Consider the following 24,916-nt stretch of genomic DNA (forward strand, 5'->3'; position numbering starts at 1 on the left):
ATCCATGTTGAAGCTGTTTGCCAAGAACTGTATCCCCTGAGATGGATTCACACTGGAGTAGTTTGGAGGACTGTCTCCTGTGGGAGGGGCCCCACACTTCAGTGGGGAAAAAGTAAGATGAGTCCTTCCCCTGAGGAGGGAGAGCTAACCCTAGCCCTGAGGAAAGAAGCAGCAGAGACAACTTGTGATTAACTGACTGCACCTTTGTTCCCTGTCCACTTGTGCTACCTGGGAGAGAGGAGGTAGAAAAAATTGGGAGTGAAGTTAGGCCCAGGAAGAAGGGAGAGCTGCGAGGAAGGTATTTTAAAGATTTAGCTTTATTTCTCATTGTCTTACTCCGACTTGCTTGGTAATAAATTGATATTCCCCAAGTCAAGCCTGGTTTGCCTCTGATGGTAAATGTTGAGTGATGCCTCTCTGACCCTCTCTTGACCCAGGAACATTTGGTTGTATTTTCTCTCCCTTGTACAGCTGAGAGAAGAGATAGAGCAGCTTTGGTGGGTACCGGGCATCCAGCCAAGTTCAGTCCACGCCAGCTTCATGTGCAAATAACCAATGTCTACCTCTTTAGAGCCTTTTCCTCTCTAGAGCCTTTTCACTGATCAGTCATAACAGGAAGTGTTTGGATTCTTTACATTTTGACATTCAATATGATGGCTTTTATGTAAGTTCTTAAATTATTTTTCAGTAATTCCAACATCTTTTATATTGTAGGTCATGCAGGAGTGTCTGCCAGCATGATGAAGAAAAGAACATCCCACAAGTAAGTTGTTGATATATTTACTAAAGAATAGCTATCAGTAACTGGAAGTACTGTTCTAGAAATATATCTGATTGTTCCACTCTGTTTTTGAAAACTGTGGAATAATATTCAGTCTGTGTATGTGTGTAGAGTCAGACTTTTAATCCTTTCAGGAGGGTAGTAGGGTAAAGAAAGCCCCACAGATAAAGTTTTAAATGTTGTTTTGACTGTTAATATTATATTTCTTTTTAATACAATTTTGAAATTCTTCTGGAAACTGTAGAGAAGGATTTTCAGGCATAGCTTAGACATTTCTACTGTAGGATGTTTGTTCTCTGGCACAGAGTTCATGCAGTCACCAGATCAAAAAAATCTGCTAATCATCCTTACTAAGTTGGGAAGGAATCTCAGATATATCTAATCATAGATAGCATTGTAACTATAGTGTTGGAAAAAATTTTCATTTTTTAAAAATAAAGAATATACTGAAATACTTCTGTAAGGAAGTTGCTGTTGGTATGTGAAGGAAGGATACCTGCTTTTGCTACACTTTCATGGCATGTTATTTTTCCGTCTTCAACATCTTATATAGTGGAGCTGAACACTGGTGAGTAGCTGTGTGAAAGTAGAGGCAACCTTCTGGATATAATTGGTCTTAGTGTCATGCAGCAAGATACCATATCTGGCTGTATCTGGTGAGAGAAATCTAAGCTGGGTAAGTGGGAAACTTGAAATGTTACCAGCTGTTTGTAAGTGTAAAGTCATATAGTGTGTATCAATCACAGGCAATTTGTTTGGCAGGTGTATTTTCCACAATTAATCTAGTTAATCACTATTAACAGTGTTAACTGTTTCCCAGAGACAACACTTGATGTTAAACTACTCTGATGCTTTCCACCAGCTCATCATTATCCATTCTTGTCTATCTTCATAGAAGGCAAAGAGAAACATTTTTTTGTCTAGGGGCAGGTAGAGTTGGTTAAACTTTAATTTCTCTTGTTCTCTTTCAACCGCTCAGAGAAAGGAGTGTATGATGGGAAGACTATCAGAGGTGGGTTGCCTTTTGTACTTGAGGGTGGCTAGATTTGTCTTTATTGTTGTGTTAATATACACTTATTTAAATAACTAAATAGGCTGTAAACTTATTAGCATAAAAGCTTTTGTGGGACATAACAAGTTTTGATCTTAAGTGACATAATTTTGAGGTGTTTAATTAAGCATCCAGCTCAGTTTTATGTTAATTTAGCCTAGTTCAATTTTTTATTACTTAGTTAAGGTTTTTTTGTACCAAGCCAAGGTGACTTCTTGTGTGCTGCCTGAGAATGAAGTGTAGTAGTGGAACATTGTTTATAGTTTACCATAAATGAGTAGGATATGAATATGATGTAATACTGTATGCTGACACTACTCTGAGCCAACATGATCAACTGTGAGTTAGTAATGTACTTTGGATTTAGCTATTTATATAGTTACGTCCTCATTTAAGGAAAAAAAAAAGAAGCCTACTAGTACTCAAAGGCCATGGAGATTTTAAAGGTTTGTTTCAGAAGGTTTGTGGCAGAGGAAGGAGCAAGGCATGACTTAAGTAAGTGAGGCTGTGATAGAATGAGCAGTGTGGATGAGCCTTCTGAACTCGTTAAATAGCAATTAACTATTTGTCAGACAATACCCTTTTCTTTAAAGGAAAGAGGGGCCCACAACCATTGAGTCTTTAGGAGATGATTCCAGTGGTTTTAGGGCAGTTCTTCCAAGCACTCTGTCTTGAGTAGTGGTGATCTCTGCCAATATGAAGCTGACCTCACTGGGATCAGATCAATCAATAAATTCAAAAATGTCATTCTTTCCACGCTTAGTGTATAAGGATAGTGCAAGATCTAGCATAGGTATGAAGCAATCCTTTCTTCATAGGCTCTCCAGATTTCTTGTAGTTAGCAATTCAGAGACTTGGAGGTGTAGGTTATAATTGCAATTTATTACAAGTGGACTTAAACATTTTGAAATTTTGATACCACTTTAATGTAATGTGCTCTTGGCTTCTGCAGCATCCAGAACTGAAATTCACAACTTAATGAATTTTTTTATTTTTGAAGGAGTACAGAATATACTTGAAAACTTCTGTGTTAATTAACATGCCTCATAGTCTGAATATTCTAAAAAGTAGTTAATAACAATTCTCAGATCACTATTATGTTATTAGTCATAGACATCAATTAGATCACAGTTGTATTAAGTTTTGTATCCTATTTTCAATAACTTTTGTTTTGTACCATGAGAGATTTGAAGGCATATTGACCACTGCTACTGTACTGCTTCTATAATATTTTATCATTTTCATTCCAGTTTTTCACAGTTGTGCATGTTTTGCATATCTGAGAGATGTCATTTTCTCTCATCCTTCTGTTTTTTTTTTCCTTTTGGTGTTTTTCTGAGATGACATGATAAGGATAAAAAACAATCAACAACAAAACTTAAATGAGTAACTTTGTAGGCATTGCCATTCCTATTTTTATAAATGCTAGTTTGTGTTTTAAGCACAACTCTCTGGTAATAGCTGATTTTTCTGCTGGCAGTCCTCTGCAGTTCTGAAATATGTTGGTTTCCCAGATAGCAGTAGCCAAATTAAAGTTTGTGTAAGGACCATATAAACACAGCTTTAACATCTGGGCAGATTTCCTTCTGACTGTGTAGTCTCTAGAACATTTCCAAAGTATCTGGTTCTGATGATAAAACTTTTTCGCATTAGGTTTTTATTTAACAGCATACAGCCTGCAAGATAAAGAAGAGGATCAGAAACTTTTGAGAATCGAAAGGCCGTTTACAATGATGATGTGTCTGATGTGTCAAGAACTACTTCCAGGACTTGCTATTTTCTGTTTATCCTGGCTTCGTTTCTTACATGTCTAATTTTCAAATATTCAAGAGCAAATGTCTGTGGAAATGTTAAATACTGTTTTAATGAAAGAGAAGGAAAAATTGTGTTGGACCTTCTGGATAGAACATCATAGAAGGTTATCTGAGTAACTTGATTTATTACAAAAATGGCACGCTGTTGAGGAAAGGAGATTTGGTTACTTGGTTGTCTTACATGGAAGTACATTCATAACTTACTTCCTAATAGTTAGAAACTTTTGCTTGCTTTCTTACCATGTTCAGATACAAGAAGTATGTTTTCCTTGATTATTTACTAGCTTGAGTATCTAATTTGTTATAGTATGGACCACTTCAAATGAGAAGTGAGCAGCTGTTCAGTTATGCAACCTTCAAACAAAAATTTGAACTGCAAGTACATGTAGTGGGTACTTGATTTGTAATTAAATTCCTAATAATCTTTGCTCTATGAGGCATTTTAACCTGTTTGAACTCAGTTATGTTATCTTCTTCCATCTTTTTTTAGGATGAGTGTAAAGCTTTCTACTGTATTGTTCCAAATAAATATTAAATATTATGCTTTGTAATCAGAAAGTAAAAGTTGACTATGAGGTTGAATATCAATAGCATTATATTTTTTTTTTGAAAGATGAAATGATGAGCAACATAAACTACTTAAACTAGACAAAGCAATGTCAGTTTTAAACTTTTTTTATTTCTAGTAGTTTTTATTCCCTTCTGAATAAACCAGTGTTCCATTAGCACTAATTAAATGAATCGAATACAAAGCAACCTCAATTTTGTGCTGAGAGCCTGATCTCTGAACTTATTCTGTAATAGTAAGCTATTACTGACATTTGTTACAATTAGAAACACACATATATACTTGAGTAGAGCTAGAATCTGAAAGTACATTCTAGTTTTTGCATAAAATTAGATCCAGCTTTGTGAGAGAGTTTTTCTTTATAGGAACTCAAGCCTGTTCCAATTATCTGTGCTATCAAGGTTAGGAATGCAAAACTGCAGCCTGATCTTTGGAAACCTCAAATGATAACAAAAGTGAAATTTGAAAATACCCTTGCTAAGATCTTCATGATGAATTAAAATCTGGAGGTGGGACAAGTACTGAAGTTAATTGTGTATCTTGTTTTTAATAGTTGCGATTACAGTTATGATACAGTGTTAAACATTCCAGTATCATATTGTGAGTGTATTATTCTGAAATACTGCTTCCAGGATTTCAGTGGTATGATTGTTATCTGTGTTTTTTGGATCATCTAGGGACTTCTATGAGAGCATTAATCGTATCTGAAGACTTTTTTCTTTGCTCACAATCTCTAATCTAAGGAACAATATTGCCTTCTGCAACTCATCATCTTTTAGATGTTACTTTTAAGCTAGTTGTGTGCACATATTACTGCCATTGAAATGATGTGTGCTACAAGTAGTAGCTCAAAAATTTGTTTTACAAATAGTTGATATCCAGGAGAATTTTATATATTGTCATAATCCCCCTTAGTTTCTTCCATTTGTGTTCAAAATTGTGTTTTTGATAGCTGGATAAAACAAAACTTGTATACTACGTTCAGTGATTTGGAACTGTCAAATAGCTTACATTACAGTTCATCAGAACTGTAGCAGCTGTTACTTACCAGAGGGAATTTTCATGCCAATTCCATGATAATATCAGAAGGACAAAAAAGTTACTTGATCTGTTTTCCACATAAAGGAGTATCCCCTCTCTGGCCATTTACATTACATGCAGTTTTTAATTTTCCATATTAAATATGGAAGTGTTGTTGCTGTCATGTGTCTTTAAAACTACTTGGACTCAAAATTACCTGTAAATGAAGGAGCCAAAATTTTCTTCAGGGATTAGGTCCGTTTTAGGGAAAACAAACATTTTGAAAGAATTTCAGTCAGCCACATAGTGCTTGCACTGACTTCTTCCTTCTGGGAAGGAGTTGTTTACTGTTCTGCAGAGAGTAACAAGGTAGTAAAGTTGTAGTACTGCCAGGTAACCTTGTGTTTTGAGATTTAATCAGGTGAGTTTCACTTTTGACATTCAGTGTAGCAAAGGATAGGATTTGTTATTTTGGTTTAAGCAAACTACATTTAGAATTTACTGCTAGGAAACTGAACTTATACAGCATGTCAGAAATGTGTCACTACTTCTAAGTATGTTTTTCTTTTTTCCAATTAAATTTTATTAGCTTTATGACCTAATTTGAATAAGGTATGCTAAGCTATAAAATATATTGTCATGTAAAAGCATATGGTTATTTTCTGTGGCAGATTATGTATGTACCTGTTTAATATTAATGTTTGTATCTGTGTACAGAAAACATAGAAACAATGTGGGACCAAGCAAACCTATTTCTCAGCCACGAAGAAACATTGTAGGCTGCAGGATACAGCACGGATGGAAAGAAGGAAGTGGACCTGTAACACAATGGAAGGGCACAGTTCTTGATCAAGTTCCTGTAAATCCCTCACTCTATCTCATAAAGTATGATGGATTTGATTGTGTGTATGGACTAGAACTTCACAAAGATGAAAGAGTTTCAGCACTTGAAGTTCTTCCAGACAGAGTTGGTAAGTGTTTGGTTTTTCTCTCGTAAATAGATATACATATTGGCTGACATTTATCACCAAACGTTTTCCCTGCAGACTTCCCCCAGATAACCCATGACCACTTAAATGTTACTGCTCAATTTCACTTTTGTCTCATGGCAGGTAATCTAAATGCTTTGATTTTTTTTTCTATTCCAACAAATTTTGATGATGCTAGTGAGTGCAGTTGCTGTCTTCTGTCTTTAAAGTAGTACGCAGTACGTTCTGTAGTTTTCAGATTAACATTGATATTTCTGTTAAAATTTCAACTCTAAGCCATCTAGACTGTGTTGTCTATTTTCTGTGTCTTAACAGTAATAAGGTTGCATTTTTTCTTGTACAACCACCATGTACTATAATAATGGCTGGAAGACATTTTCTAAGTGAATTAACCTGATGAGTAATAATGCTTTTTGTTTTACCAAATTAGCACTTGGATTGTTAAAGTGCAGGTTTTTCAATCCACCAAGTTTGATATCTACTCAAGTAAGCACTAGTTTGTAAATAGAAAAAGCTCTTGCCTCTTCTAACAGCAAAGGAATTGGTTACAATCTGTAGGGTGGCGTTACAAGGAACCATCCCCAAAAGTTGAATTAATACCATCATAGAACTGCCTTGAGATAGGCCTTTTGTTTCTGCCTCTCCCTGCTCAGTGTCTAGTTAAAGTACAGAGTCTCTGCTGCTTGATTGATCTCCTGTTAGCTTACATTGTGATTGTTCAATCACAGGGAGTACAATAATTCATAATTATTTTAACAACATTCTGAAGTTCTTAGTTCTGCAGCACTAAACTCTCTGGAATGGACACTATTTGTTTTGTGTATGAATTTACTAACTGCCAATAAGATTTGTGCATTAATCAGCATAAAGATTATTTTTACAAAGACACATTTTGAATGAATTTCTGAAATGCTGTCGTTTCAGCGTCGTCTCGAATTAGTGATGCCCACCTGGCAGACACAATGATTGGTAAAGCCGTGGAACATATGTTTGAGACAGAGGATGGCTCAAAAGATGAATGGAGGGGGATGGTTTTGGCTCGAGCTCCTATTATGAACACATGGTTTTATATTACCTACGAGAAAGATCCTGTCTTGTACATGTACCAGCTCTTAGATGATTATAAAGAAGGTGACCTTCGCATTATGCCTGATTCAAGTAAGTAGGCCACTTATGTTGGGATCCATAAAATTAGAGGATTTTGAGGAAATGGTAAAAAAGGCAGGCCTCATACAGGAGATTTGTGAACATTGCTAATGCAGCAGAAAGTTTTCTAAGCTGTAGCACAGACGTGAGAAATAGAACAATAAACTTTTGCGATTTGCCCTTTTAGGTTGCAACAAGTTTATCTAATGTATATCTTTAGAAGGTTAATATGAATGAGTCTCTGTGCTTTGTCTCTCATAAATGAGCCATTGTGTTAGAGAAGAAGTCTCTATTGTATTAACTACAGTTACGTGTGTTTCATATGATTGGATAGAATTATTGTCACTTTGTTGTTGCTGTGTGTGTGATTGGCTGAAACTTGGACTGAGATGGCTTTATGCTATGCTGTAACGTTGTTTCCTTAGCATTCCATTTGAATCAGCCAGCTGTTCACATCTGTTGTCTCCATTGTCCTAACAATGTCCTGAGACCGATGTTTGAAATAAACAGCTCACGGCACTGATTTTGGGTGTCCCGTCCCTGTTTGTGGTTGTATATAACCTGCAGACGGCAAAAAGTTACTGTTTTCTTTTGACAGCTTTTTGTGTTAAACATTTAGCTGTGGTTTATGTATGGTCAAGACAGCTGACAAACAACCATCATATTTGATATTCCATTTAATTTTTTTTCAAAGTATCACAGCTAACAAATGTGGTAGTACAAGAAAGAACATCTGTGTTAACTGCTGAAATATTTAACTTTTCATAGCAGTGACATATGCAGGGTAATACCTTTTCATAATTAATCCTAATTCTGCTGAAAATATGGGTGTGCTACTGTGAAAGACTTTACATTTTGGTTTTTTAGTGGAAATTTACAAGCCAGAAATCTTCCACTGCTGTTTTCTTATAGAAGTATCATGTTGTGTGGAGTTGGCTCTTATTTGTGTCTCTGAAGCAGTTCTTGTGGGAATGAATATTTGGGGTCAGACTGATATAGTAAGATCAATTTCACTAGCTATGTGTCTTCAGTGTGAAAAACTTCTTGAGTAGTTGCTTGTGGGAAAGAAGTACTTATTTTTTGAAATTGATTTTCTCTCACATTTTGTAACACTAATAAGAAAAGATTTCCTCTTAATATCTTCCCTGTCATTTTGGATGAAGTAGTCTTCTTCAGGACTTCTATTAGTTTAGGAGGCTTTTCACAGAATCAATATTATTCTAGAGATTTAGATAGTCAGTTCAAAGAAAGATATTACAAAGAATACTTTGGGTTTACTTCTCCTGTGTAACAAAGCCCTTTCTGACAAAAGCCATCTGGGATTTAAAGAAAATTATTGTAACTAATACATATGCAAAGCACTATGTAGCCAACCACTACAGTTATCCAATTAGTAATTTGTTGAATTTGAGATCATCTTTCAGATGCACCACTGGTAATGATCTACTGGCAGAATAAAGAAGTGGCACTTATTTGCATAATCTCTGTATTAATGATGTGTTTAGATTACCATCTCCTCTGGCCCTAGCAAAAAGCAACATCTCTGATGTTTTAAAGAAGGAACCACAAATGTTAATGGAAAAAAGTGGTCTTCCTCTTCTTAAAGAAATAAAGCAGGCTCTTTCAGATTTGAATGTTAAAATAACTTGTTCTTTGTATTAACCATCAAAACGGACTAGGAATGTATTTTAAGTCTGCTTTGCTTTCTTCCACCTTGGGAGTAGGGAAAGCTTAAATGCTTTCTTTCCATTTAAATCTTAATTGGTTTTAGTGCACTTTACCCTCTGTGCTTGCCAAAAGATTATTGCTTACTGATTTTCTAAACACTTCTAAGTATTTGCTTCCTTTCCTGAATGTGAGTGCTTTCCAGATATTTTGAATCATGTCCTTGACTCAACAATTGGATGTTAGTATTTTGGAGTAGTATTATTCAAACTCAGATTTTAGAATATCTACAAATACTTCTATAAATTTGGTGGAACTTGCCATAATGTTATAAATAAAATTTCTAGGGTACTGTCCCTTATCAAATATAGGTTCTGCACATGTGAGGAGACCAAATAATAGGTAATTTGTTTTAACCTTTTTTCTTTTTGTGAGGGGAAAATATATTGCTGGATCTGATACTAAAACTTGGCCTACACTTCTCAGTGAAAATGTAGGAGTTGAACTTGCATCTTTGCCAAGAAATATAAAACTCATACTAAGAGGGTAATAACTATGCGTGACAATGCATTTATAGAGGAAGTGAAAACCAAAAACCTTCTGTTTGCAAGACTTGCAAAGTGCAAATGCAAGCCAGTCTATTCATTCCCTGATGGTTTTTTTTTTCTCCTTTAAGAGTTTTTTCACAGCTCTCAAAACTCAAAATAAAATTGGTAGAATCTGTAAGGGATTCTTAATACAAACTTGTAACTAAATTATTATTTAAAAGCTTATGATTTCCAGAATAAAAGCTACATCAGATATTGCAACTGCTTTAGAAAGCTTTCCTGTAGAATACAAACTACAAGTTCATCTGAATTAGGAATCAAAGAGAAGTTGAGAAAGAAGATGTAGTTAGCTTTCAGTTCTCCACACAGTCCTTTTTACCCTTTATCAAGTTCCGTAATTGGCTTGTATCCAATCACTTGGCATGCTACAAATCACACCTTTCGTAATCCAGATTTAGCATAGGGATTGTCCAGTTAGGTTTTGCCAGAGAGGAAGATAATACAGTCAGACTTTACCAAAATTACTCAAATATGGGGTCAAAAGTCCCTTTTAATAAGGAGTTGACACCTACTACCATTTCAGAAGAGGTGCTTCTGTTGTAGTTAAATGCACGCATTGAACCTTTGAATAATGTGTGTGGGAAGAGGAAAGTTAAGTTAGGGTACCTTTCTGCTAAGTAGATCCAATGCCTTTTTCTGCTCATTCAGCAGAAATTCAGCTATCTACAGCCATTTTCTACAACTTGTGCATACACCCTCCTGTCAAAGTTTTACTTCTCTTACCAAAGTGCTATTTTTGTCTTAATAACACTGAAGACAGCATTGCTTGAAGACTTTTTCTGCAACTACTTTCTACAAGCATGCCAATTGTTAAATGCTTGTCTGAATGAAATTAGGTAATCTGTTTACAAATTCTAATTGTTTTGTATGAGTTTTAAAGATGACTGTGCAGTTTTCTTTCATAGTGCAAAATTTTATTTAAATGTCTACTAAAGCATTCTGGGTTTATGTTACAGATGATTCACCTCCTGCAGAACGGGAACCAGGTGAAGTTGTGGACAGCCTGGTAGGCAAACAAGTGGAATATGCCAAAGAAGATGGCTCGAAAAGGACTGGCATGGTCATTCATCAAGTTGAAGCCAAACCATCTGTCTATTTCATCAAGTTTGATGATGATTTCCATATTTATGTCTACGATTTGGTGAAGACATCCTAGACATCATCATGAACTTTTGCCAAATTTGTGGAACTATTAAATGTAAAATTTGTAGACACAAAGACTTGACTGCTTTCCAGTTTAACGAAAGCTTAAATGTCCCTGCGAACCCACAATCTCTGCCAGCAAAACTGTTTTGTTCTGAGTAATACAAACATGACACATTTTGTGTAAAAGAACTCCTTTTCTTGAAGGAAGTCAGTATGTTTGGGCAGGAGGGAGTTAAAAGCAAAGAACAGCTGCAAATTCAAGCTGTGTAAAGTTGATCTAGTGTTGTAATCATTAATCTAAATTTTTTCATAGATTTTGACTTTTTCTTCAATCTTGCACTCACTTGTTCAACTGCCACATGCGAGTGTAGTTTGATATTTTGATATGCCTTCTTTTGTAACATTAAATTTAATTTCTTGGATACTGGCAGTCCTTGTCTTCAGGGTTGGGACAGAGGTGACTTTTCTGAAAGGTTTAAACAGTTGGTGCAGTATCAAGGAGTGCCTAACCCAAGTAACATCAATCTGCTGTGTTTCTACACTTTATTTCAAATTTAGCTTTTTAAGAACTTGCAGTGTATGGAAATGCTTGTGCATTTTTTACTAGTCACAGGGCAGTAGGATATCAAGTGTTGGATTACACACCTTTCAGTGAAAAGGCTTTAAGCTATAAAATTACATTTAATCTGTATAACCACTTAATTAGAATATGCAGGTGAATGGCCCATATTTACAAGTTGTAGGAACCAGTAAAATACATGCAACAAGGCTGCCTTCAATCCTAAATGTTGTACTTCTTTCTTTGTTTGTTATACACACTTCTTAGCAAAACCCAAGTGCTTGGTGCCACAACTCTAACAGTATATATGCTACTTCAGAAGACTTTAGACTACGCATTGGCATCAGTAGTCTCTCATTTAAAATCAAAACCTAGCAACCTGAATGTTTGTGTGTGGACTTAGAAGCCTAACAGTAGTTAATATTTTACATGATAAATACAATCTTACACCAGGGGAGTGGGAGGGGATGTCCTTTTACAGTGAAGATGTAATTTTAGAGAAGGAGAAGCATTTGTTGCCTTCTGCTCAGTCTGTTGCATTCCTTTGTTTGGTTTGCTTTTAATAATTTTGGTTCAAGAAGGCATCTTCCCGGTTTATTCTTTTTCTGGCTTTTCCACTTAAGGAGTGTCTGGAAAAATCTACAATTTAAACCTGTTGTTGCCTTTTGTGGTGTACATTGTACTTGCTTTGAGGTATGCTGTTAACATTAATTTCATTTATGAACACTAGAGTTCTGCATGCCAGTGGTGTACTATCTAATGGAAGCTATAAGGCAGTCTCAGTGGTTCGGTCATCTGCATTAGATTGTGGATGTAAATAGCAGCCCACAACTGCAAAATCTTTTCATGGTTATAATCTTGCAAGATAGTTGTAAATGAAAAATAGGATTTCCTTAAGTGTGGCAGCTGTTAAAAATAATGGAATTGGAACAACAGTGCAGCACAGCAACAAGGTTGTCATGTTACAATAAGGCAGAGCTCTGCAAGTTTCAAGAACTGCTTCACAGAAGTACAGAACGTGAAGACAGTTAACACTGTTGATGGAAGGAACAAATACCCTGATATCCAGCTGTGTGCCATTAGTGGAAGAATGCAGGAGCTGTTAATCAGAGGACAGAGGTGCAGATGACCTCTGTTGTGGGTATTCCTGATATTGAAGACTCAGTGGTTTAAGCCCCTTTCTGTCCATTTTTTTGCCTGATTTCATATTTTAGCCTTAAGGCTTGTGCCTCATTATGCTGTTGAATGGTAATAAATACTCTCCGTATAAATATGATACCTTAATTCTTTGTCCATTGCTACTATATTGCATTATGTCCAGTATTTCATCATGGGCAACCAAAGGCAGGCTATTGTATTTCGGTGAATAGCTTCCGATGCAGTCCTTATGCAGTAAGTACCTGAGTCGTAAATGTTTCTTGTGTTTGAACAAAGTGAGCAGATTTGCAACACAGTGTTTTCATCCTGCAGATCTGTTGTGTTTTCTATTGACTCTTAAGAGTCCTGCATGTAAATCTCAAAGCTGAGCCTGGCTCCGTGAGCCCAAGTCGGTATTTGTGGCATAGGAATGAGTGAGTGTATTAATTACATACAAGATACATGGATTACCTAGTACACTGAGCTTGGGGCTATATATCTGAGGAATAAGAGGTTTGTTTTGAAATATCTGAGGTTTAGGTCTACTGGAACACTTCTAGAATTAGGCTTGCATTTGTGGGTTTTCTGCAAGCCTATTGAATACACTATGTATTCTGGCAATTAGAGTATAATCTACAAACTGTAAATTTCACTGTCATTTTTGGATGTCCCCTTTGTCTGTTGTGTGGATATTTTCACTTGGGGTTTTTTTGGGGATATTTTTTTTGTTTTGTTTTTTTGGGTTTGGTTTTTTTCGATAGCTTAAACCACAGTTTTGAGGCTTGAGACTAATTCCACTCCCTGCCCATCTGCTTTGGGCTTTGTTTTAGGCTCATGTTTCAGATCTGCATGCAGTGCTTGCATTACCCTGGTAACTAAATGTTGGTTCCTTGTTATAGGGGTTCAACATTACTTTCCAAAATCACATAGGGCTTGTGATGGCACAAGCCATGGATCTTTGTATAAAAAGTTATTCACCTTTCACATTTACCTGCTGTAGTATTGTTGTATATTGTGTGTGTGCGTGTGTGTGATGTCAGGCTGCCATGTAAAACTTAAAAGGGAAAAAAAAAAAACAACTTAAATGCAGACCATCCTTTTTTGCATGCTTAGAGGGTTAGAACATTCAATGTAACAAACTAAAGTTGCATGTTAAAATGTTTAGGTTTTTGTTTTGTTCTGTTTTTATTTTGTGTTCAGTTTTTTGTGAATTTGCTTATTGTGCTGTTTTAATGGTTGTTAGTAGGATTAAATGCACCGGTGAGACGAGCATAGTGCCAACGGAAGGTAATTTTCCAGTTGTATGTGTCATACAGCATTTGAAGGGACCATGTATTCTGTTGAAGAAAAAAATAAAATTTCAGTTGAATAGCAGAACACTACATTCTTCTTCTTTCTTTTGAGTGCCAAACCCTAAACTACGTTGGAGTAGAAATGGGGAAAACCCTTTTTGTTGGAATAGGTAAATAGGAATCTTTAAATGGATTGTTTAAGCATAGGAGCTTTGTCTTCAGAGAGAATTGTCTAGTTGCAACAGGGAAAAGAAGTATGGTAAAAACAGTTTCTGGTTCCTTGAAAATGCTGTGCTTTTTGTATTTTACATCATTAGTGCAATTTGGATGGTTCTTGGTATGTGTATAGTTCAGAGGTCTTCGTGTTCACATTTTTAAATTAGGTAATTAATTCATCTTTAGAGCTTGGTTTCTTTATTTTTATTTTATTTTGAACAATGTAGACAGTTCCCTGTTCTCTGCATTTAGAAGTATAAACACTTTAAATTGTTACTTAATTCTGTAAGTAATTTTTATAATTATGATGTAACTCTATCCTTAAAACATTTAAAATAAACCCTTTATGTGCAACTTATGCTTGTAAACTTTGTTCTCATGAGCAAAACACAGAGATGTGATTTCAGATTTAAACACAGAGATGTGATTTCAGATTTTGAAGAAGCAGTTTCTTCATTTTTCTGATTGAAGGGGATTTATTATGTTAATGCTGAGCCATGTATGCTGGTATAATACTTGCCCTATGAAATATGTTTGCTTGCAAGATGGGACTTACCTAAGGAAAAGCATACTGTTAAATTGTATTTAACTAAACACAGAAAATTCCCCCCCCACCAGGGGCTGTGCAGATCTGTGAAGCAGTCTCTCTTTCCAGAGCATACAAAATGTCTTGGCAGTGGGGAACTGCAGAAGCATTTTGCATGTTTCAATGTTTTGGTGGTACATTAATTTACTTTGAATTAAAGCAGTTTAAAATTTAATAAAGTGTATTGTTCTGGTGATAAAAAACAAAGTTGATGCAAATTGGAGGTGATGAGGAAAGAAGATAACATTGTTGTGGATTTTCTTAAGTTGTGGATTTTCTTAAGTCTTCTAAGTTGTTTTGAAGATTTTATGTGGTTTAATTACTAAGGCAGGCTTCCCATATTGAACAGATTTTCTTTATTACTTTTCTGATAATAAAGGGTGCATGGCACTTAATGGATGTGGTATAGTGGTAAACTTTGTAGTGTTAGATTAACAGTTGGACTCGATGATCTGAAGGATCTCTTCCAACCTAAATGATTCTGTAGTTCTAAACCATGTTTTTGGCACCAAGCTCATATAGTCATATACTGAAGAACATGGAGAATATGGAGAATGCCTGCATGCATATCCAAGCCTTTTCCCTTAGTTCATCATCCAGTTTATTGTATCCTGTTGCCTCTGACACTGCTCCCAGTGAAGATTTATATTGTGTACATCTGTGATTAAGGAGAGTCTAAGACTTTATTCCAAAAAGTCTTTGCACCTGCGAAAAGTAGGTGTTTATCTCTGTGATCAGTCTGTTAAATTGTAGTTAACAATAGATACTTACACTTTGTGACTAATGCCTGAACCTGCTCTGTATTACCACTAATAAACCACCCTCAGTTTGGTGGCATCTTCCTCTGTATAGAGAAAAAGAGAAGGCTTAGAAAAGCAAAGATATTTTTGTTGTCTATCACTGCAGTAATGAACTTGCTCCTGAGAGCTGGTTGCTTACAAGCTGACTTACAAGCCTCTGAAATGTCCCTCAGATTTAAGAGGGCGATAGGGGTCTTACTCAGAGCTATTGTGTTAATGCTGCTGTATTGTATTTTCACATCTGTCAGGTTCCTCCTTGTCAATATGAACAGGTTAAATTTTCATGGGAAAAAAAAAAGTTATTCGCTCACTGAGTTATTTATTTTGACATAATTTTTTTTTTATATTCATGCTATAAGCAGTGGAGCCATTGATGACTTCAGGGGACTACTGCTTTCTGGAAAGGATAAAGTGCAGTAAGGATATTTTGGAGGAGGTTGGGCTGCTGTAATTTAAGATCATTAGGGTACAAAAGGAGAAGTAAAAATAGGTGAAGGTAATCAGAGGTGTGTTCTTTCATCCTCAAACACTAGATAATAAAAGATTTTTACTATTTCACAAACTTTGAAGCATTATTTTCAATCTGACTCATTTTTCTTTCAGTAAGTTCCTGCCTCAGCATGTTACATCATTAACCTCTTTACCAGTATCAGTAAATTACCATTTTAATTCATTTCAGGATTTACAGCCTGAGGAAGTTATCAAACTAGTCAGGATTTTTTCAAGCTCTGCTCTTCCCATTGCCTTGTGAGTTTCCTGATTTCCAGAGTGCAGAGCTCTATATGCACAATGTCCACCTGTGTGTATATAACAGGATGCAGCTGAGATCTCAGCAGTGAAAGGATGTTCTACCCAGATCTGAGACATGAGAGGCAATTTTTTTTTTTAATTAAAAAAAACCCAACACAACTTTACTTTAAACACGCATTCTTGTTGATCAAAGTGATTCCTTGTAAACAGCCACTGAGGAGAGAGTGGTCTTATTTTTCTCTTTCTTTTATGGAAGATTACTCAGTGTCAGGGCCGCACTCATCTGAGTTTTGGGCTGATGCGTTCTGTTCCTGTGGCACTAGCTAGCTACACATTATGTATTCAGCTTTGAAATGGACTGGGGGATGACAGATTAAATTATCTTCATAAAGACCTTTACCACTGGATAAAAGCTGTCACTAATTTGTTTGATTTTGCGTACTGTTCACTAACTCCTCACTATTTTTAGCTTACAGAGGCAGATGTCTAACTTGAACTTCCATTGATTTAATGAATTACGAAACATTAACCTTTTAAGCTGTAAGAACAAAATAAATCGGCACTAACAGCAGAAGCACTAGAGAAGATAAAGAAGATAAAGTGGAAGACTGACAACAGCAGTTTTTGCAAGTAATTTTTCGATAGGATGCCACACATTTCATTATGGAAATTTGGAACTCTCTTGTGCTGGGAATGCTCAATATTCTCCAGCATTTTTTATTTAATTCAGGTTATGCCTTAAAAGGATGTCATTCTGCCTGACACAAAATCCTCTTCCATTATTATTAATGCAGCTCAGTGTATTGTCTACTCAGTTGCTCATAGACAAAAAATAAAAAAGGGAGTTACAGTGCAGTTTTGTGAAAAAGTGAGGCAGAAAACCTAACCACTCTGATTCAGAACTTCTGATGGTAAGGGGGAAGAAAATCCAAACAATATAAGAAGCTGAGATTAAGATTTTATTCTAAAAGAACTGTCAGGAAGATTTAACAGGAAGATGCTCATATTATATGAGAAATGCATTTTGTTAAATTTTACTGAGAAGAAAAGAAAATTAAGATTAACTGCAATAGGTAGTGCTTTTTAATGTTGTAAATCCAAATATTATCCTAGCCTTTAACTAGGCTAGGATAAGATATTACTTAAGATATTGCAAGACTAGCAGTGTGCACAGGAGAAGATTCTTAGCATTTCGGCTTCCACAGATTTGGTTTAACACATGAAAATTGTCATTTAAAATATTATTCAAATTATGCAGGTAAATGGCCCAAAATAACCATATGTTTAGAACCATATGTTCTAAAAATTCTGAATATTTAATTCAACAAATACCACTCTTGCAACTACAACTACCTAAAATTACTATTAATTGATACTATCTAGTCATACTCCTCCAGATAATACAAAAGCATGAAATGGAGATCTGAATTGCTTCAAATTTTTAAAGAATGCATTTCAATGTGGAAAATATCTGAGGAGCGCTAAAAACCTTACTGCAGAAAGCCTGTGCATTTCATGCTTTGTTTTGAGATGCTCCCCTGTAGAGTACATTTTTTGCACTCAATATAGGTTCAAGATTGCAAAGATAAGAATTGCTGACACCTGTGTCCTTTTGAGTCAATTAATAAAAAAATGTATTTACTATGCCGCCAGGGGCAGAAATTTGAATTCTTCAGACATTTGCTTGTCTGTAAACTACTTAATTATATCAGTAAAAACATTTTGGAAATAACAAATGCAATTTCAAAGTTAATTTTGGTTTTCTTAGCTGGGATTAGTCAGTACTCTTGAGTGGCAGAGTAAAGGTGCAGAGTAAGCACCAGAGAAAATGGTGCTATGGAGTGAAAAATTACCTGCCAACTGAATGAAATCCTGAACTGCCTTTGGGATGGCACTGGGATAGGAGGCTCCTGCAAGGTATGGCAGCAAATGAACCTGCTTATTACTGGCCTTTGGACAAGAGCTGTAAGGGTATAAATACTTAGTTCTGAAGCAGTGATCCTTTCTTGACTGGACCAGATTAAGGTTGGTCCTGACCCATGTAGTGCTGTCCTTGCTATGGGATTAACAACATAAGGAAGGCTCTGTCTTGATGCTCTGGCACTGGGAAAGTCCTGTCTCACGCTGTTACTTCTATTCAAGATCCAGGGCCATCTCACAGGAAGAACTTCTGTCAGAGCCACTTGGAGATGCAGGATTCAATGTGGTTTTACTGTGAACATGAAAGACTTCTGCTTTGAGGCTTTAATACTTTTAATACTGCTTATGTAGAAAACAGATCCAGCCTTCTAGTGGCAGGTGACATAAACAGCATTGAGGTCTTTGCATCCTGGACTCAACCTTCTGCATCTTCTCCATGTCCTGCTCACAGCGATCTGTTCCTGTAGCTTAGCCCCAGAAGTATGTCTGGAGCAGACATTTTTTCATAGTTAGCAGCCTTAACAATTTCTTCAATATGAAGATGAATGTGTTCAAGTAATTCCTTTTCTGAATTGTTTCAACCATAGAAGAAATTTTGGGATGAAGTTACTGGGATGCAAGAATTTAAAATAGGGGTATTAGGTGTACATGCCAAGTGTTGGCAGTAGAGAAGTTGTAGGGTGGCCTTTGTGAGAAAACAGCTGGTGCTGCCCTTGTGTAGAACACAGCCAGCCTGAACAGTCCCACTACAGGACACTGCTGATCACATTAGCCAAGCTATTAGTGCTGCCTCTGGAAAGCATTTTAGAGAAAGGGTACAAAATGCTGCAAGACAGCTGTGAGAGAAAAGTGAGTTTATGTGAGAGCAACAGCACTGCTGACACCAAGGTCAGGCACAGTAAGGGGAAGAAGGTGCTCCAGTCATTGGAGCACAAGCCCTGTTAAAATCTGGTTTAAACCCAGAAGAGCAAAGGAAATTAAGTCTCTGTGTATAAAACAGACTTTCCATTTTATACACAGAGACTTCAGTTTATACACAGAGATTTATTTTATTCACAGAGACCTAATTTCCACTTTGAAAATTGGAAATACACCTAAAAGCATGATTAAAAACAAATGAGGTTAGATGTTGGTGCAAAAAAATATTATTTTATAGGGGAAGGGAAGGGAAGGGAAGGGAAGGGAAGGGAAGGGAAGGGAAGGGAAGGGAAGGGAAGGGAAGGGAAGGGAAGGGAAGGGAAGGGAAGGGAAGGGAAGGGAAGGGAAGGGAAGGGAAGGGAAGGGAAGGGAAGGGAAGGGAAGGGAAGGGAAGGGAAGGGAAGGGAAGGGAAGGGAAGGGAAGGGAAGGGAAGGGAAGGGAAGGGAAGGGAAGGGAAGGGAAGGGAAGGGAAGGGAAGGGAAGGGAAGGGAAGGGAAGGGGCATATGTGGGCCACAGGGAGAGAGTGGCAGGGGTTAGGTGGAAGCATATCACCTTCTAGACAAGAGACGTCTCGTTGCTCCCCTCATCTGGTGTTCTTGAGGCTCCCCTGCGGCTGCTGTGCCCCCAGGGCACACGGACTGTATGGAATCTCGGGGACGGATGTACCTGTGGGCAGTGGGGATGCCCGGGTGCCTCCCTTGCACAGGCCCGGTCTGACGGCGTCCCTTGCGGCGCTGCGGCTCTGTCGCACCGCGCTGCCGTGCCCCGGGCAGGCTCCGGGAGCCCTCGGGGGATCCTGTGGCAGCCCATGGCACCTCCGGGTCCTCGGTGTGGCTGCGGCTTCTCCGGGGCGAAGGGGCCCCCCGGCCGAGCCCTCTGCACAGCCGGCATGGGCAGCTCTCACCTGCTCTAGCTCACTGGCCCTGTCAGGCACTTTGGACTGGATCATCTCCAGAGGTCTCTTCCAACTCCAACAGTTTTGTGTTTACATGAAGGAGCAGCAGAGATGGAGTATTATGAGCAGACCACTACCCCTATTTTCCATTTCTTTGCACCAGCTGGGCAGGAGGAGGAGGTAGAAAATTCAGGAGCAAAGTTGAGCTTGGGAAGAGAGGTGGGAGGAAGATATTTTTGGCACAGTCTTTCTTTGTTAGCATCCTACTCCTATTTTTTTATTTGCAAAAAATTAATTTTTCCTTGGTTAAGTCTGCCCTACCTTCAATGGTACTTAGTAAAGAATGTTTGTTTCTTCATCTCAACTGATGAACTTTCTCAACATTTTTCTCTCCCAGTTCTGTTGAGGAGGGGGACTGAGAGAGCAGCTGAGTGGGCTTCTGACAGTCATACAAGGTTAACTCACCACAATAGCATAAGGATTTATTCTACTCAACTCTAATCAACTTATGTATGATTTCTCTTTTCCTCGCCCAAGATGATTTTCTATGTAACTGAAAAGGATAGAATCATAAAATGTCTTGGATTGGAAGAGACTGTAAGATCATCTAGTTCCAAACTCCCACTATGGACAGGGATTGCCCATGAAAATTACATGAAAGTCAATGTTCATGAGGCACAGAAGCAAACATGTGAAACCTGAATCTTTGACATCTGTCATTCTCTGCAGTTAATTGTTATTTTAGAGCTCTAAAGCACAGTCATTGTTTTCTTAATTCACAGTCAACCAAAGGAACAGAAAATGGCTTTCTTAGACTACTTTTGGGGGGGGAGCGGTAGTGGAGACTTCAGCCTATTTAGTGACATCGCTTTCTCAATTATTTCTGTGCTTCTAACGATTATAAAATCAGAGCACATGGGACTACAGGCTACAGAATGTTACATATTCTGTGTATGTCTGTGTAAGGGGAAGGTCTTTGGGATTTTACAGTGGTTAGATAAAACATGTAAATGACAGTGAATACCAGCCTTAAAAGAACATTCCCTTAATTCAAACAGCAAAACCACAGCTTTCTTATGAAAAGGAGCATGCTAGACAGAAAAGTCTTGGGAGGATATCTACAAACCCATGAGAAAAGTGACTGCAGTGAGGTGAATGTGCTGTGCCAAAACTCTCAATATGAACTCCTGCTGCAGCCACAGCACAGCTGCATTGGCAGCTTGGTTATTGGCAGAACAGTATTCTAGCTTCAGCACTGCAAAATTTACTGGCTTCTCTAGACCCAGTCCTTTTTTTGCTAATAAATGACCACCTGAAACACAAGGTTTAATGAAATCATTCAATCTAGCTAAAAGAGAGTCTGCTAACAAGGTGGGCAGGAGTAGATGCAGGCTGTCCCTTCCACAACAGAAGACTATTCCAGTTTTGCCAGAAGAGGTTGTGCAGATGCCATTTACTTTTGTATGCAGCTATCAAATTAATTAAAGCAACTGAAACTGCTATTATACTTATGGAGCCCCTCCTTGTAGCAGAGGGCTTGTGACAATCTGACCTTTTTCTTCAACCAAAACTCTGACAAAAATTAGAATTCAGTGGCGGTTGCTAGCAGCTATAGGGCACTGACCTAGATTCTGCACAAAGACTCAAAAGCAGCTTTACACTTCTCATAAGGCACATAAATGGAGGATCCAGTGTTGGATGACTCTGAACCTGAAAACCTCTAGTCAGAGGTCTCTTCAGACAAAAGAACCCTAAATGTCCTTTTACTGCATTAAACTGCCAAAAGGCTAGAGTGAAGTGAAAAGTGTGACTGAACTCAAATGAACTAGAGCAGAATTTTACCACAGTATTTTTCCATTTCTGCAGGTGAAAATGTTGTTTCTAGTTGCCACACAGCTGCTGCTGTATTAGATGACACTGCATTGTTTCCCTGGTATACCTGTTTGGAAGTCAGAGAAGTTACAGCACTGATATTTAGACTATCTAACACTTGGTAATTTGAGATACACTGCTCAGGATAAAGTTTGATGTAAAGGATCATTGAATCAGGCTTTTTGTACTGCAAGGAGAAGTTCATACACCTTTCCTAAATTCAAAATCTGTAAAATAGAAAGAATGTACCCATAATTGCTGCACTTCCTATCACAGACTTTTTGCATAGTATGAATCTGTTAATAGGCTGCAGTATTTCCTGATTAAAAGAAAAAATATTCCTTGTAAACTCTCAAATCCAGCTAATTTTTAAACATTTTTAAGAGCATTCTTTCACCCTTTCCACATGTGCTATTTATTTACATCAACAATGCTTATTAAACTGGGACCCAGACCTAATGTTGTAAATGTTTACTTAAAATTTGCTATTGTGGAACAAAAGAATAACCTGATTTGTAAGAGGCTCACAAGGATCATTGAGTCTATCTCCAGGCCCTGGAGAGGACACCCTGCTCTTGCCTGAGAGCATTGTCCAAATGCTTCATGAACTCCGTCAGGCTGGTGCTGTGACCACTTCCCTGGGGACCCTGTTCCAGCACCCAATCACCCACTGGGATAAGAACCTTATCTTAATATCCAACCTAAACATCCCCTGACACCATTGCAGGCCATTCCTGCAATGAGATCTCCCCTCAGTCTGCTCCAGGCTGAACAGACCAAGTGACCTCAGCCACTCATCATAAGGCTTCCCCTTAAGGCCCTTCACCATCCTTGTAACTCTCCTTTGGATGCTCTCTGATAGCTTAATGCCTTTTGATGTTGTGGCATCCAAAACTGCTCACAGGACCCAAAGTGAGGCCTCACCAGCACAGTGTTCTCTGATATTTATTGCCTCTATTGCTAACAATCTGTTGCTTCAAAAAAGGAAAACAAAAGAAAAGGAGGTATACCTTACAGTATCTTTTGTACTGAAATATTTTGGTTAGGTGGTAGCTGCTACAGCTCTCATTCAGTCTTGATGATGGCAGATGTCTTTGTGATGAGAATACTAAGCTACATCCCAGTGTCTCTTAGGAAGGAAAAGTAAGATTCCCTAACAGGTAACCCTTGGTATCTGCAGCAATAGGCACCAAAGAATTGAAATAAAATTAATAAAATAGTAAGTAATTAAGATAAAAAAGCGTTCTACTTATTTGATTACTTTTCCCACTGGAGAAAAGCTGGTATTATTTCTTTTGTGTTTGGAGGTTATGTAGGGGAAGCAGCTCCAAGAACAATCATGAAGGAGCATTCACTACATATCTGTATCACTGCTGACTATGTCGTAAGATCCTGAACCCAGCTGAGGAAAAGGTGTTCTGAATGTGTCAGGTCTAAGGAATGCTATGAATATGCAATAACTACTTTAGTTGGCAGGTTGTGTACAGTAAAATTTAATTTTTTTGGCTCAGTAATTTTTTGTGCACTGGCTTCTTTCCCCAGCCCATAGGTTAATGTGTTGGCTTGAGATCAAGAAAGTTGCTATTCCTTTTTTTCACTATATACACTGTGGTGAGTAACTTTGGCTGCTTTCTCACCAGTAACTCAGATTTTAACTCTCTCCTGTAAAGCATATTTTTATGTATTATGAAAAGGAATTTTAAAAACCCAGCAATTTTACAAAATTTTATCAGTGATTGCTACAAATGTAACTCTTTAATCCACGGATGTGTTTCCTTTATTCTGTATGTTCTGATTTTCTGTTTGGCTAATAGTCACACATAATGGGATTCACCAAGGCCAGTTGCTAATATGACTTCTTCAGGGATTGCACTACATGCAGTACTGCCCAACCAGAATTTATCTTTATTAGTTTTGTCATTTGCATGTTTTCATCAGGTTATAATTAAGTAGATGGTGCATTAATGATTAATTGTACACAGGGCCAATAAGCCCTCAACCAGGTGACATTCTCCTTTGAGTGAATTTAGTCAGCTTTTGCCTCATGGCTTCTCACTGGATGGATATACAGCCTGCCAATATCAACTGTGTAATGATGGTATGCATTTCCTACAGAATGCCTAAGAATTATAAGCAGATTGAAACTTGGTGTTCTATAACTTTTCATTTGAAAATCCAGCATCATGCACACAAAATGAGTTTTAAGAGACTCTTTATTGCAAATATTTATTGGGTCAAATTCACTACTCAGACCTGTGCCAGCTATGAAGAAGGTACATGAAGGACAGAGCAATGGGTATGTTCCTTAAAGACCTAGACAGGCTTTCAGAACCTTCTCACACTTTATCTTGTGTATAGCTTACAGAGACATTAACTCTGCCACCATGGATGTATGGACTTCTTTTGTTCTGAGCATATATTGTATTTTCTTATATTACTTAGGAGTCAGCAAGTCTGAACATTTTTACTTCCAGTTCATTTCTTCTACAGGTCTTTCTCAGCATACTACCCTATGTCATTAAAAGCAAGAGTTTATGATTCAGAGTCTTCATATTTTCTTTTTTAAATTCTCAATTGTGTGTCAAAATCTGGATATGTAATTAAGTTCAGTGTTAACTGAAGCACAACTCACAAGGAAAGTAGGGTAATCTTTGCAATGTGAGCACAAATAAACTAAAAGTCTTGGGCTTAGATTAGAGACAGGACTAAATACTGTTACCTTAAAAATTGTATAGTAAATTCAATAACAAAAAGCTCTTTTCTAGCAAAATCATAAGCACAGTTTTTTGTGGTAGGAAGTTTTTGTTTCACTTTATCCTGGAATTCCCCAGAGGCTTCCACTGGATGAGCATTGTGTGCAGATTTTCTGATAGTGTCACATCACATCCAACACACTTGAGACATGCCCACAGGTTCTGCATAAGGAAGCTCCAATATTTTCAGTCCAAGGAGAGACTGGGGATGGAATAAATCACCAAGGTGTTAACACCATTAACAAGAACAGTCCTAGAAGACTTTTCTAACTGAAACAGGTCTGAGTCTCTCTGGTATGAATCATAAAGCAAGGCATTTCTTTATTGGTCCATGTTAGTGTCATGGAGAAATGCCTCTGTAGTCAGTTCAAGGGCAGGTGCAAGACAAGATATTCCATGTTATGCAGCATTTTCAGTGAATCTTTGAT

General features: G+C 37.4%; 1 protein-coding gene across 5 annotated transcripts in view; it reads left to right on the top strand.

Annotated features, from left to right (window-relative positions):
- Positions 1 to 13,588, top strand: part of SPIN1 (spindlin 1) — a 66,258-nt gene extending 52,670 nt beyond the window's left edge. For all 5 annotated transcript variants that reach the window (XM_074533454.1, XM_074533453.1, XM_074533457.1 and 2 more), the window contains exons 3-6: positions 715 to 763; positions 5,952 to 6,205; positions 7,148 to 7,381; positions 10,599 to 13,588. In XM_074533454.1, coding sequence (XP_074389555.1) covers positions 715 to 763; positions 5,952 to 6,205; positions 7,148 to 7,381; positions 10,599 to 10,798 — 737 coding nt within the window. In that variant the 3' untranslated portion in view covers positions 10,799 to 13,588. The remainder of the gene's footprint in view (positions 1 to 714; positions 764 to 5,951; positions 6,206 to 7,147; positions 7,382 to 10,598) is intronic.
- Positions 13,589 to 24,916: the final 11,328 nt, after the last annotated feature.

Source organism: Zonotrichia albicollis, chromosome Z, assembly GCF_047830755.1.
Source record: "Zonotrichia albicollis isolate bZonAlb1 chromosome Z, bZonAlb1.hap1, whole genome shotgun sequence".
Lineage (NCBI taxonomy): Eukaryota > Metazoa > Chordata > Aves > Passeriformes > Passerellidae > Zonotrichia > Zonotrichia albicollis.